A 14,444-nucleotide genomic window follows, 5' to 3' on the forward strand; every position below is an offset into this window, starting at 1 on the left:
ATAAATTATGGGTGAAATTATGAAAAAAAATCCACCTTTTCGGCTGGGATTTGAACCCAGGACTCTTGTTTGCTAGACGTGCGCTTTACCAACTAAGTTACCAAGCCACTTGGTGACCCTACAACTCAGAAGATTACAAGTTTCGAATTGAAATCCTCACATATCACGCAGACCCATTTATATGTTTCAATATACCAATCTATATGTTGGAAACATTCAAACATTTTTTTTTGACTGAGTGAGAACGGTGAGAAGGGTGACCACTGCTACCCCGTTTTACGGTATCCAGTTGTAGAATAGATACTTTCAATTATCAGATAATTAAAACGCATACAAGGAAATCGATGTATAATGTCACTGATACTAAATCGCCGGAGCTTTTTCCGATCCTCATTTGAGTGATTGCATCGTGAAAGTCACACATAGTTTTCTCGTACCAAGTCGACATACATCTTCATAGCACTATAGTTTCATCGTGAACCGCACGGCGTTCGACAACCAGAACAATCACCCAACAGCGAAGCGCTCGTCATCCTCCACAAGTTTAGCGTAATCGGTAAAACAATCCCAACATAAACAACATCGAAATGTGACATAAATCTAATAAGATAATCGATTTTATTTACGTTCTCGTGGTTTTGCTACGGGTTTACGTTGGAAATTCTTAACTGCAGAGTACGGTACGACTGGCACTGGGTCGAGAACGTCAATGATGAGCTATTTGTAGAACGGACCCGGCAAAAGTGATTTATGTCTTTTGATTTGGTTGGCAAAATAAGCTCTGACAGAGGGCAATCAATTTCGATATGGAGCGCAATGGTTTAGTTTTGCACTTGCTGGTTACTAGGAGATTCAAATTAATGTGCATTGTGGCAGAAAAAAATGTTACTGAATGTTGAGGTGAAACCACAATCTTATGTTAACTACAGTTCATGCGACAGTAAAGTTAATGCCATTAACAAAGCATTTAAAAGAGGAATTGATATAGAATGTTACCGGTCGCGTGCTGCCCAACTTTTGATTATGATTGTTTTGTAACTGCAAAAGTTTGAATCGGTCTTTAAATTGTACTGGGTTCTGTCGTGAAAGTATTTCATGCTTAGAACTATTTCATATGCTTTCATTTTAACTTTCCTGGGAAAATGAACATCCAGTAATTGCACAGACGAACAAACGCAAGCTTTAGATCAATTTACGATGGATATCATCACCATGAAAACATTGTATCCTGTGATGTCTTACTATACTATAGATAAATTCATTCAATAGTTACACTTGATAGTTGTAAGCCTTGACACAGAGGTTGAGAGTAATAATGTTAATGTTTAATGTTAGAATTTTCAGTAATACGTAGATGATAACTTGTGAGTTCCGGAGATTTCAGAGACATATTGTGCGAGAGTACCGGAATGGCAGGATACCACATCTCTCAATAATCACACACTTTTTTATATAGGGTGCAGAGCAACTTGGGCACTTCCAAGATTCACTTTGACATGTGGGGTTTTTCTGAACCGAATTGTCTGAAAATTTACAATAACAAGCACTTCAATATGACGCATATTGTGGCCCAATATGAGTTGAGTAGCTATCAAAAAATCCCACTGCCGAAGTGAATCAAAAGTGCCAAGAATAGGATCCGGCTCCCTATCTGGAACACACCAACATGTTAACCATGGTACAAAAGTTCATTCAATTAAATATGTTACAGAAGAGTTTTGGATTATTTTTTTTATGTAAGAAGATTTTTTTTCGCACAAAACAATTAAATTGTTTTTTTTTCTGTTGTGTTCCCTCAAACTGAAAACAATTGTAAATTCATACATTCACTTAAAAACTGATGCATGACCTCCGTATTTTTTTTTTTTCAAATAATTTAAAACTATAGCGTAGAAGACACCAACATGATTTATACTAACTATCAATATCTTGAATTGCTTTCATGTAACTATTGTAATAGTTCAATACTATGATGAAAGTTCGAAAGTCTGATTTAGCGCGCGATTTTTTGTTCCTCAACCCGTTACTATTGCCTCTATCACTGGTACGCTCTATAAACAAACGTTTTCAACCTGCTGGAGGAAAAATATGGTACTTTCATAATATGTAAGGGTTGTCTGCGCCATTTTGCGCCGGAAACCAGTTTTGAAAGCAGGTATTTGGGCCCAAACTATCCCTTAAAAGAAGAGTAACATGTTCAGCTAAAACACTGGTTTTTGTGACAAACAGCTTTGTAAAGAACACAAAAATATTAAAAATCTTCGAAAAAAGTTATGATAAAAAATATGATTTATGGGTGTCATTCACATAAAACGGCGCATATCTCAAAAAGTGTAAGAGAAAAAATCATGTCTTCTCTTCGACAAAGTTGTTTCAAATTGCCACTTCTACAATTTTGCCGAAAACACCATATGTCTATCTAAATGTGTTGAAAAATAGTTTTCTCACTACTAGATGGATTGACCACATATTCTAATTCTGACCACCCTATATTTAACCGTTTTTTGCTATGGTAGTTATGAAATAAAATTCCGATTTGTTTGGTAGGTATCAAAGCTTGTTGAACTTCTTATACAAGCGCATGAATAAAAAATGAACTCAATGCGTTAAAAATTCCAATTTAGTTTGAGTCAGAACGAGCTCAAGCAAAATGTGAATTTCATTAAAAAAAACATGGGCGAAATTCGAAACTGGTTCAAAATTGAATATAGTGAACTGTCCCTAACTCGATTTTAAACTGACCATAGTGTATGGAAGATATCGAGATAAAGAAAATTAATTTTTAATTATGGAGCTTCTTGTTAATTTGACAAAATACATTGTAAAAAGCCATTTTTGCTTTAAATATAGTGAACTGTCCCTAACTCGATTTTAAACTGACCATAGTGTATGGAAGATATCGAGATAAAGAAAATTAATTTTTAATTATGGAGCTTTTTGTTAATTTGACAAAATACATTGTAAAAAGCCATTTTTGCTTTAAATATAGTAAAATTTCAAAAAATATCGAATCATATCGGGGACTGACCTGGTGTAGTGGTTAGAACACACGCCTCTCATGCCGAGGACCTGGGTTGAATCCTATCTCCAAGAGTCACTTATGATGTAAAAAGTTATTGTGACGACTTCCTTCGGAAGTAAAGCGGTTGGTCCCGAGATGAGCTAGCTCAGGGCTTGCGATCTCGTTAATAAAGATAGAGAGAGAGAGCGATCATGGAATGAAAATATCGGGTTGAAAAGGTAAACTTATTCGGGAAACTAAAAGAGACAGCATAGAGTTCCGGGACATCAGGTTGGAGAAGTTTTGACATGTACAGGAATCGACTGTGATGGAGGTTATGTTTTTGGGTTTTTGGCTTTCAGTCTCTAGAGATCATAAACGGATTTCCGTTCTACACCTGACGTTTCGGTCACATTTATGGTGCTCAACTAGTTTGAACATCTCAAAATGTTTATTGGTCCAGTCAGTTTATATCATAAGCCTAAACCCGCGAAAGTCTTCTTGACTAGCTTAGCTTAGCTTAGACTGACTACACATATCAATGGTTGCTATTCCGTGATTAACCGAAGTCAGTGAAAATGCACAAAGAATCAACTAGAAGTTCGGCTGGGATTGGCCATATTCTTCTTCAGTGTGCATAATTCAGTGCCTCTATTTATACAGGGTCAATAACGGCGCCGGCCACGTCCTTGCAGTCAGGTGGGATTGGGGGAAGGAATGTTAGTGTGTAACCTTTGCTTTTTGGAGACCGTGTTTGCCTCTGCATCTCCACAAAGGTTACTGGGAGGGATGTTTGTTAATGGGGAGGATCGTTGGGTCATAGGATTCACTTTGATAAGCGATTAGACCATGATAAACAATGATTTGTGAGATATATACATGCTTATACGTAAATATAATATTTTCATTTGATATGAACAATTTCTATGTAGAGGAAAATTATGCCGACACTTGATGTGACGAACCATTCAAAGTTTGTTGAACAAATACCTAAATGTAACATTCCTACAGCTGTCAGGACGAAAGCATGTGTTATTATATTTTACTCATTTGAAAAGAAACAAAAAACTCGATTGGTTGGGACATCATAGAACACTCTTATTCTTATGCCGACATTTACAGTGGCGAACCATCCAAAGTTTGTTGAATAAAGTGAACCTTTCGCAAGTCTACACTTGTAGTGTCGAACCATTCAAAGTTTTTTTTAATTGCAAAAATAAAGGTATATAAGAGGTGTTCTGAAAAAAAAATGTTAAACATAAATAAATCATGAATCAGAGTTTGTGTCGACACTCACAGTGACGAACCATCCATAGTTTGTTGAAAAATCATATTTACATCCCACCATTGTAACGATTGAATGTGCAGTCATACATATTTTATAGATTAGAAATAGTAGCATGAAACGAGCTCACCAATTGATCCGTTATCCTTGACTGAGCAGCCACAATCCACTTTCGGCTTCACTCGTTTGCTCGGCTATAAAAAAGCACTCAGGAAAAATAAATAAGCGCGCGACCCAAAAAGAATTAAAAAAAACTGTTCGGGCTTTCTTGACGCACTGCCCAGGAGCAAGCGTCAAGGTCGAAGGATCAAACAGAACTAACCGATCGCGGCACTTTTTCAGTAACTCCAACCGAACTCACCGATCACGCCACTTTTTCACTTACTAGACCAACGCGCGACATGTTTGATCCTGCCCTCGTCGCTCGCCCCGGCAAAAGCAAGTGTCAAGGTCGAAAGATCAAACAGAACTAACCGATCGCGGCACTTTTTCACTTTCTTCAACCGAACTCACCGATCACGCCACATTTTCACTTACGAGACCGACGCGCGACATGTTTGATCCTGCCCTCGTCGCTTGCCCCGGGAAAAGCAAGTGTCAAGGTCGAAAGATCAAACAGAACTCCCTAAACCCGCGAAAGTCTTCTTGACTTGTCAGAAAATCACAAAAGTTGTAATATTGTAATATTGTTTCTGTTGCAGTCAAGTTAAAGCCTTCGAAAAAATCTATGAAATACGGTAGACCACCAAAAAAGGAATCAATAAACCAGCTACTTGAAAAGAATCTCCATTAATACCACTGCCTATGTTTGTTTGACAATACATAATAAAAAAAAAAAACAACGTATACGAGTGCTGAGAACAATACAATCAACTTTCCTTTACCCGATACAATGTTTTTGAACATGAAAATAATCACTTTAATATAGCGTACTTTGACCCTAAAATGTATGTCAAAACTTCTTGGGTTTTCGGCTTTCAGTCTCTACACGCAGCGAACTGGACTATCGAAATTCATACTTTTTGCATTATGAAAGATGGAACGATTATCGCAATACGAACGCTTTATGTATCGTTTTAGCATCACTCCACACCAAGGCGTCGATAGGCGCGGGGTGTACGTACGAGTCTATCGATAGCAAGGTCCTTGGTTCAATTCCAGGTTGCCGCGAAAACTATTTTTGTTTTCAAATTTCGGTTTCATAAGGCAAATTTATGAATTTCAACCCGATTCCTTGTGGCGAATTTTCATAAGGGATTCCTATGTTTATCGATAGTCCATTTGCCTGAGTGTAGAGATCATAAACGGATTTCCGAGTCTTTTGTATGCCGTCAAAAGATATTTTTTTAGTTTGCCCCAATCAGAGATACACCCGATTCTGTTTTTGCACGGGGGATGCGTACCGTGCAAAAAAAGTTATCAGTTCAAAATTTCAAAAACCGTGCAAAAAAAGTTACACCAGTTCTTGACGTTTCATGCAAAAATAAGATTTTGGCGGAAAAAAATGTATGGAAGCATGTTTTTGAGAGAATAACAACAATAACTCCCAAACGGAAGAAGATAGCGAGTTTCTTCACTCACCAAATTACGCACTTTTCAAAGCTCTAGAAGTGTTTCATATGCTATTTTGATGAGATATTAGAATTGAAAACGCTAGAGCCAGAAAACCAATTTGGCTAGGACAACCCTATATCACCATAGGAAAAAAGCTCTAAATCGGTCAATTTAAGAGATATAAAAAAACTTTTATAGGCAAAGTTGCTTGAAATCGAATGGTTTACAGCTTAAATGAAGCATGTATAATATAATTTCTACAAATAAGAAAGTTTGTTATACCATTTCTATGAAAACTTGGACCACCCTAATTTTCAATAACACCAAACAAAAGGCCTTACTAATACAAACAACTTTGTAGAAGACCGTTTTCGTCTAATGTTTCATTCTAAAGCTCAAAATGCATCTTTCCGCGTAAAACTGCTTTCTGGACCATAGTGCACTGTACCGTGCAAACCTTGCTAATATGAACAATACCTTATGCAAACCATCGGAGTTCAGTTTTAATGTGAATTTTTAGTTAACCTACCGCCGTATTTCTGATCACCTTTGTTTTTTTTTTTGTTTTTTGTTTCTGCGTTTCATTACACGACATCCCACGTTGACTATTATTCCGTTGCATGAGCTAGGTCACATTTAAACCATTTTTAGGTTAAGATGCATCGAAGCCAAACCTCAAATTTTCAAGAGCACAAATCTAGAGAACTAAACAGCCGTTCAAGCTGAAAACTTAATCGATTGATCACCACCAGCGAGTGACCATGAGCATGAGCATGAGCATTGATGACCGTACAATTCGTAGTTGCTACTCCGTGATTGACAAGAATCATCGAAATTGTACAGGTAACCAACAGATGTAGCTTGGGAGTAGCATACCATTTGTACATTTTCGAGGACTCTGAAATTAGTAATGTCAATAACGGAGCCAGCCACGTCCTTACGGTCATCGGGGAAGGGAAGGAATGTTAGTGTGACATCCATTGTTACTAAAGACCGAGTATACCTCTGCATCTTCACATCTTCATGTTATGATACAAATGTGTTATTATAAGCATGAAACGAGCTCACCAATTGATAATCCATCCTCGACTGAACAGTTACAATCGCAGCATCAACACGTATAAGCAGGCATATCAAATAACTCCGATGGCGCACGAATGAAGCGCTAACTGAAAAAAATACTCCTAGCGCGCGAAAAATGAATCGGACTGCTTGGGCCTCCGCAAAACACTAAGCAAGCGAACGAAGCCACCGAAAAAACACTCCGGTGCGCGAAAAACTAATCGGACAGCTTGGGATCTTCGCAAAGCACTAAGCAAGCGAACGACGTCACCGAAAAAACACTCCGAGCGCGCGAAAAACTAATCGGACAGCTTGGGCCTTCGCAAAGTACTCCCTGGTCACCACCAGCCAAACCACTGTCTAGTTCTCTAGATTTGTGCTCTTGAAAATTTGAGGTTTGGCTTCGATGCATCTTCACCTTAAATTTTAGCGATATGTGAATTAGTGTGGTACAAATCAAAAAGTGTTCAGATTATAAGTGGTCAAATTAACGTGGGTACCCATCACAATTTTTTTTTCAGGATTCATCTAACAAATTCCTTCAAAAATGCTGAAGGTCTTTGCTTCTCTATATATAATAGTTTTTAAGAATGTAAACAAAATCATAGATTTTGTTTCAAATTTATTGTCACGAGAGGTGATTTAATTGGCCGAAGGGACATTAGCATGAAAATTGGGTTTTCGCATGTTTGAAGTTAATGAACATTTCATTAAAACTTGATTGATTGGTGACACGTGCTGTGGACACTTGTTATGGAATGATCCATAAATATTTTGTTCAAAATGAAGAAGTAAAAAGGTTTTACTTGCAACTTTGTTTTGCCAAAATAATGACTTTACACTGAGAGTGCCTGCAAAGAACCTGAGCAGAAAAGTCGGTTTGGTGTTTTGTTTGCCTCGAATTGCGCGAGATTTACTGGGTAGTGCCTCGAATGTGCCCGAGCAGATGAGTCGGTTATGTGCTTTGTTTTTTTTTCCTCGATTTGCGCGTGATTTGCCAGGCAGTGCCTCGCAAGAGCCCGAGCAAACGAGTCGGTTTTGTGCTTCCTTATTTCCCCTAATTTTGTGCGCGATTTGCTGGGAGAGTCCGGTGATTTTTTTTCCTGCTTTGAGCCTTGTTTGTTTCTGAGCGGAGTCTGTATGCTGTAAGTGAAGCTGAAAGTGGATTGTGGCTGCTCAGTCAAGAATGAAGGATTAATTGGTGAGCTCGTTTCATGGTTTTATTTTAAAGCTGTAAATATGTATGACTGCACAACGATGGCACTATGATATTTCAACAAACTTTGAATGGTTTGTCACTGTGAGTGTCGGCATACTCTTATCATAATTCATTTTTCAAAACATCCCTTTCTTCTTACCTTTATTTTTGTAATTAAAAAAAAACTTTGTATGGTTCGACACTATATGTGTAGATTTGCAGAAGGTTCACTTTATTCAACGAACTTTGAAAGGTTCGCCACTGTCGACAGCATAAGAGTGTTCTGTGATGGTCCAGCCAATTGAGATTATTTTTCTTTTCATATGATTTTACTCATGGTAACACATGCTTTCATGGTAACACATGCTTTCGTTCTGACAGCTGTATGAATTTTGCGTTTAGCTTTTTGGTCAACAAACTTTGGATGGTTCACTTTACACTTGATTTATAATCACTACTTTTTTGATCCTGTTTCCTGATTGCAAGCAATTTACGTTATTCAATATTTTCCATACGTTTTGACAACTTGCCGACTACCATTCTACCATGCGCTTGTGTTGAAAGTTTGAGAAATTTGAGAATCCAGCGTAGCGCGATCAGTGAATGGAATACAAACATCAGTGCGGCCGGTAAGAGAAACTGAATGTTCGAAAGGTTGTTGTCTTTAATTTTTGCCGCTGGCGTCAACTGTTAGCGTTTGAGAACAAAATAAACGATCATTACCGTATTGAAAATATAATATTTACAAACATGTTTATATCTCACAAATAATTGTTTATCATGGTCTAATCACTCATCAAAGAGAATCCAGTGACCCAACGATCCTCCCCATTAACAAACATCCCTCCCGGTAACCTTTGTGGAGATGCAGAGGCAAACACGGTCTCCAAATAGCAAAGGTTACACACTAACATTCCTTCCCTCATTCACACCTGACTGCAAGGACGTGGCCGGCGCCGTTATTGACCCTGTATAAATAGAAGCACTGAATTATGCTCACCGAAAAAGATTATGGCCTATTCCAGCCAAATAAATCATCTGTAAATTCTTCTTGGAATGCAACCTACAACTCAAAAAAAAATTGTCTAAAGATATCTTTGAGAATACCTCTAAGAATTCTTTTAGACATTCCTTCAGATATTCGATTTTTACTCAAAAAATCTTCCAGAATTAGTTATGATAAGTTTTGAAAAAATTTTTCACAAAAGCATCTCTTGGAAAAAAAAATCTTTGATGCATTTCGTTAAGAGTCGCTAAAAAGCTTTTTCAAAAAAGGAATTGAAAGAGTTTGACGGAATTCCTGAAAGTATTCCTTCATTGATTCCTAAAAAAAATTAGAGAGCATGTCAGAAATTATCCTTGTAGGAATTCCAAGAGTAAAGCTCATGAGGAAATACACCCGATTCTGTTTTTGCACGGATTTTTTAACACGGCCGTGCAAAAAAAGTTTCCATACATTTTTTTCCACCAAAACCTTATTTTTGCATGAAACGTCGAGAAATGTTGTTACTTTTTTTGCACGGTACGCATCCCCCGTGCAAAAACAGAATCGGGTGTATTTATGAATAAATTCCTGGAACTGTAATTAGTGGTATTTATTAACGAATACTTGAAAATCCTTGAAGTTATTCAACGTTGTGTTTTGTATTTCTTAAAAAACTCAATATGAGTTTTTAATCAAATCATTAATCAAATAGCTCGACAAACATCTTGATCAATTGTTGTTTGTTTTTTTTTTCCCCACTAGGTCCTGTTTCTCAGCTCAGTATTCTAGGTTCAACATTACAGTTATTAACTGAGAGCACTCGGATATCGTGGGTTAGGTTGGAACGAATCGAAAAGATCCTGGAATGTGCGGAAATCGAAACCAAACACTTTGAAACTAAATTCGTGAAATAGCTTTCAAAGTTTTGAGATTATCTCACAGTTGAAACGTTTTTATAAATCACTTTTTGATTGAGGTGGAAATAATTTAGTTTTAATCATTGATTGCTATTAATCTTTAATGTGTTTAGTGCTACATCTGCTGATTTGAACTACCACAAATAATTATTACCAAGGGAATATTGAATCTTGGACGATTCATCCCGCTGCCAATAAATTAATCCTTTAGTAAATGCGTAAATCCTTGAATGGGTCCAAGTGCAAAATTGTAATCGCATCCAATCCAACTATATCCGCTTTATTCGAAAGCTTACGCGCGCGACCAACTTTCACTCTCGTTAGTTTGCAAAGGACTAACGGTTACCAATCGGGAAGTACTTATGCAGAGCTTAAAATTTGCATTGCAAACCACGTGCGGCAATTGTCATGGTTTTACTCTTCTCATACACCATGGATTGTGGGAAAGGTCATACAATCTTTGAAGAGTCAATTTTTCAACTGAATTTAACGAAATTACTATTACTATTATGTTTTTCGATGATTTAACCAAAGACAAATTAAAGACCTCCATGTCCCTTGGAGTTGCCCAACATTTTATGGCTCATAAGGTAATCTAGAATGCCGTGAAAAGTGTACTGCGATCTGTCAAACCTGGGTACCTTTTACACTACCGAGGGACCAAATGCAGTACTAGAATTGATTGGGTACCACATCTGAGCCCGAGTGTGATGGACCTGATTTAACCCAATCATTAATGTGAAACAGTGCTAGCCAAGGTTTTTATAATGACAGGTTTACCGATCTAAGCAGTCAGTGGGTGCGCGGTGTGGTTAGCTGCGGGAAAGGTGAAAGTGACAGCTGGCGAGTTGGCTAGCTGACGGGTTTGTGTACACTGTTTTTCACTCTACCGTTTCTATGGGGTTGTTAGGGAATGTTTACTCCAACAAACATAAACACTGTGAAGTGAAAATTGTCTCCAGCATTTATGAGCTGTCGCAAATCAAACTTCCGTCATTAATGTAATATTCTGCGGAATCCCGGTGTTTTGAGTCGCAGAAAAGTTGATTACCAATTTGAATAGTTGGTTAACACATGCAATTGTGCAGGTAAATGTGAATATTTCGAATAGTTCTGCGGGTGCCACCCACCACCGACGGTCCACCGATGAAAGAGAGGATATGCCACGGTATTACCGTCTGACGGTGACGGTTGTATTCTTGTAACTTTAACTCGTTCAAAGTCATTCTACTATTAGTGCACACAGTAAAGGAATTCAGATACTCTGCCGCGTATTCCACACAGATATGGGTGTAAAAAAATCATTCTATACCTAATTTGTCACGCCATGCACCTGGTATCCAAACAACCAAAACAAACTCGCCAGCTGTCACTTGGCATTTCAAAATAACGGGATGGGAAATCTGACACATTGGGGTACCTCCGTTCTAGATACCTTGGTGCTAGCAACTTTCCATTACTCGATATTTCGACCACGGCTACCTCGATGGTCCCTTGGATCGCAATGAGAATATATACCGTTTTGATTCATATTACGGACACTTAAGGCCTCAGTGAAGTATAACTCATCAAACAGCATATACAATAAATCATTCTGTAAGATTCCTCCACGTTGTCGAGCCTTCAAAATACTTAACTTTCGAATGGCGGGTGAAGATTTTATTCTCGCAACATGAATAATTTAAAATAAATAGAAATGTGTGCACTTTTTGTGATTCTTATTCCGGACACTTACTCACTTTTGCCCCATATTCCGGACACTTTGATTCGAATTCCGGACAGCTCATGAAAATCATAAATGGAAAAGTCAAATCATCAATTGAAATCGTCAAACCTCTAAATAGACGTCTAATGCAGCTGGAAATTATAAATTTTCATAGATTTTCATGGAAAATGTTTATTAAAACGAGCCACGAAAATTGGAATTTTTGAACGGCAATATTTGAAACATTTCATGTGAAATGTTTCCCATATAAAGTAGAGTGTCCGGAATTTGAAGCTGTCCGTAATATGAATCAAAACGGTACCGAGGTGTGGAAATGAAATTCAGTGTGCGTGACATCCGTGTATGGTGCAAAATGTCTCACAACTACAAGCGAGTGAGCCCCATAAGAAGCCGTGTAAATTAGTGACGTAGTTATTTTTATTAACATTATTTTCTCTTTACCAATTCATAGCCATTGCTTCTTCTTCCACACCTTGGTATATATTCTCATTGCTTGGATCGCATACACTGAAATCAATTTTATTGTAGAAACTACTGAATCCATGGTAAAATTAAGAACTGCACCAACGATTTTCAACCGACTACATAAATCTGTCAACATTACCAAAACATAGTCAACATCACTACACAAAAAATATGTTCGGTTTATTTAACCAGAATAGCAGTATTTATGACTAGAAACATTATTGATTTGACAAGTTTGACATTGTACTTTTGACCACACTATGTTGTAAGGTGAGTGTCACGGATCGAAATACAATGCTATGTAGTCGAGGCTTCTAAGGACACCGTCACATTTACTGCACTGCTCAGTGATTTTTACCAGATTATAGTAAACTTAACAGATTTTTGTAGTCGGTTGAAAATCGTTGGTGCAGTTCTTAATTCTACCATGGATTCAGTAGATTATACAACAAAATTTGTTTGCGTATATGCACAGGTTTTGTGTTACAGTCAGTGCTGTTAAATGTCATGAATATCACGTGACTTTGACAATTGAATATTGCTAATATCATCGTTCCCTGTGAAAAAAGTCATTGGAAAATGTTTTTTCCGATGATTTTTTTCGAATTAGTATCGGTTGGCAATACTTGCTCATGTGATAGTTCACATGGGAAAGTGCTATAAGCATTTTAATTTTTCCAAAATTTTGACATTTAACAGCACTGGTTACAGTCAGTGACATAAGTTAGTAACCAAATGGTGTTTTTTCATACAAAATGCCCAGGTTTGGGGTGCTGTATCTCGGCTTCTGGTAGTCCGAATTGGCTGGAATTTGGACAACTAACTACAAATAACTTGATGTTTTGCCTGCAAAGGAATTATTATATTGCAGTCATTTTCCATAGAGTTTCAGAGGGTTGTTCAAAGACAAAAGTAAGTAACCGAGAGACTTTTTAATTTAATTCGAAAACGATAAGTTTTGGGAAGTTGGTGTGTTCTGCAAATTTGTGTGACTTCTGAAATTGAACAATTTTGCGGAACAGACCAACAACCCACAACTTACCGTTTTCGAATTAAATAAAAAAGTCTCTCGGTTACTTACTTTTGTCTTTGAACAACCCTCTGAAACTCTATGGAAAATGACTGCAATGTTATAATTCCTTAACAAGTGAAATTTCAAGTTATTTGTAGTTTCTCATCCAAATTTCAGCCAATTCGGACAACCAGAAGCTGAGATACAGCTCCCCAAACTTGGGCATTTTGTATGGAAAAACAGCATTTGGCTACTAACTTATGTCACTGCACAGTGGTCCAGGAATCAGTTTTACGCGGAAAGATGAATTTTGAGCTTTAGAATGAAACATTCGACAAAAACGGTCTTCTACAAAGTTGATTGTATTAGTAAGGTCCTTTGTTTGGTGTTATTTAAAATTAGGGTGGACCACATTTTCATAGAAATTGTGTTACTAACTTTCTTATTTGTAGAAATTATACTATACATGCTTCAGCAAAGTTGTAGACCATTCAATTTTAAGCAACTTTGCCAAAAAAAGTTTTTTTATATCTCTTAAATTGACCGATTTAGAGCTATTTTCCTACGGTGACATAGGGTGGTCCGAACAAAATTGGTTTTCTGGCTCTAGAGTTTTCAATTCAAATTTCTCATCAAAGTAGTCTATGAAACACTTTTAGAATATTGAAAAATGCGTAGTTTGGTGAGTGAAGAAACTCGTTATCTTTTTCCGTTTGGGAGTTATTGTTGTTTTTCTCTCAAAAACATGCCTACTTTGATTGTGAATATTTTTGATTGGGGCAAACATAAAAAATATCTTTTGACGGCATTCAAAAGACAAAATAAAATTGTATATTATATCAAAAAATTACAAATGTGTTATTTTTGTAACTCTAATAAAATGTCCTTAAAACAAATGATTTTAAGCAGAAAAACTTTGATAACTTTTGAACTAAAAAAGATATCATCAATCTTTTTGCATGAGAATTAACGTTTTGTTAAGTTCTAAAAGTCGTTCATAGACCGCTTTGACCAGAAATCTGAAATAAGAAAGATAGGGCTTTAAAACTATTTTGAAGATTTACATGGTATGTATTTCTTTATTATTTTGCATTTTGAGCGTGAAAATAAAATTTTAGACAAAAATGATCTTCTACAAAATTGTTTATAAAAATGTAGGCTTTCATACTGAGTCATTCAAAACTAGGGTGGTCCACAATTTCACCCAAATCATATAATCAACTTTTTTATTTGCAAAAA

The 14,444-nt window shown here is 36.9% G+C and overlaps 1 protein-coding gene across 2 annotated transcripts in view; it reads right to left on the reverse strand.

The window, feature by feature from the left end:
• The window catches only part of LOC5571017 (tetratricopeptide repeat protein 25), a 72,391-nt gene that overhangs the window by 47,092 nt on the left and 10,855 nt on the right, over positions 1-14,444 (reverse strand). Inside the window, exon 1 of one of the 2 annotated variants that reach the window (XM_021851126.1) lies at positions 10,157-10,343. The exons of the other annotated variant lie outside the window; for it this stretch is intronic. Within the exon in view, the coding sequence (XP_021706818.1) occupies positions 10,157-10,186 (30 nt within the window). The 5' untranslated portion in view covers positions 10,187-10,343. Of the gene's footprint in view, positions 1-10,156; positions 10,344-14,444 lie in introns of those variants that run through there. 2 annotated transcript variants of the gene reach the window in all.

This window comes from Aedes aegypti, chromosome 3, assembly GCF_002204515.2.
Source record: "Aedes aegypti strain LVP_AGWG chromosome 3, AaegL5.0 Primary Assembly, whole genome shotgun sequence".
NCBI lineage: Eukaryota > Metazoa > Arthropoda > Insecta > Diptera > Culicidae > Aedes > Aedes aegypti.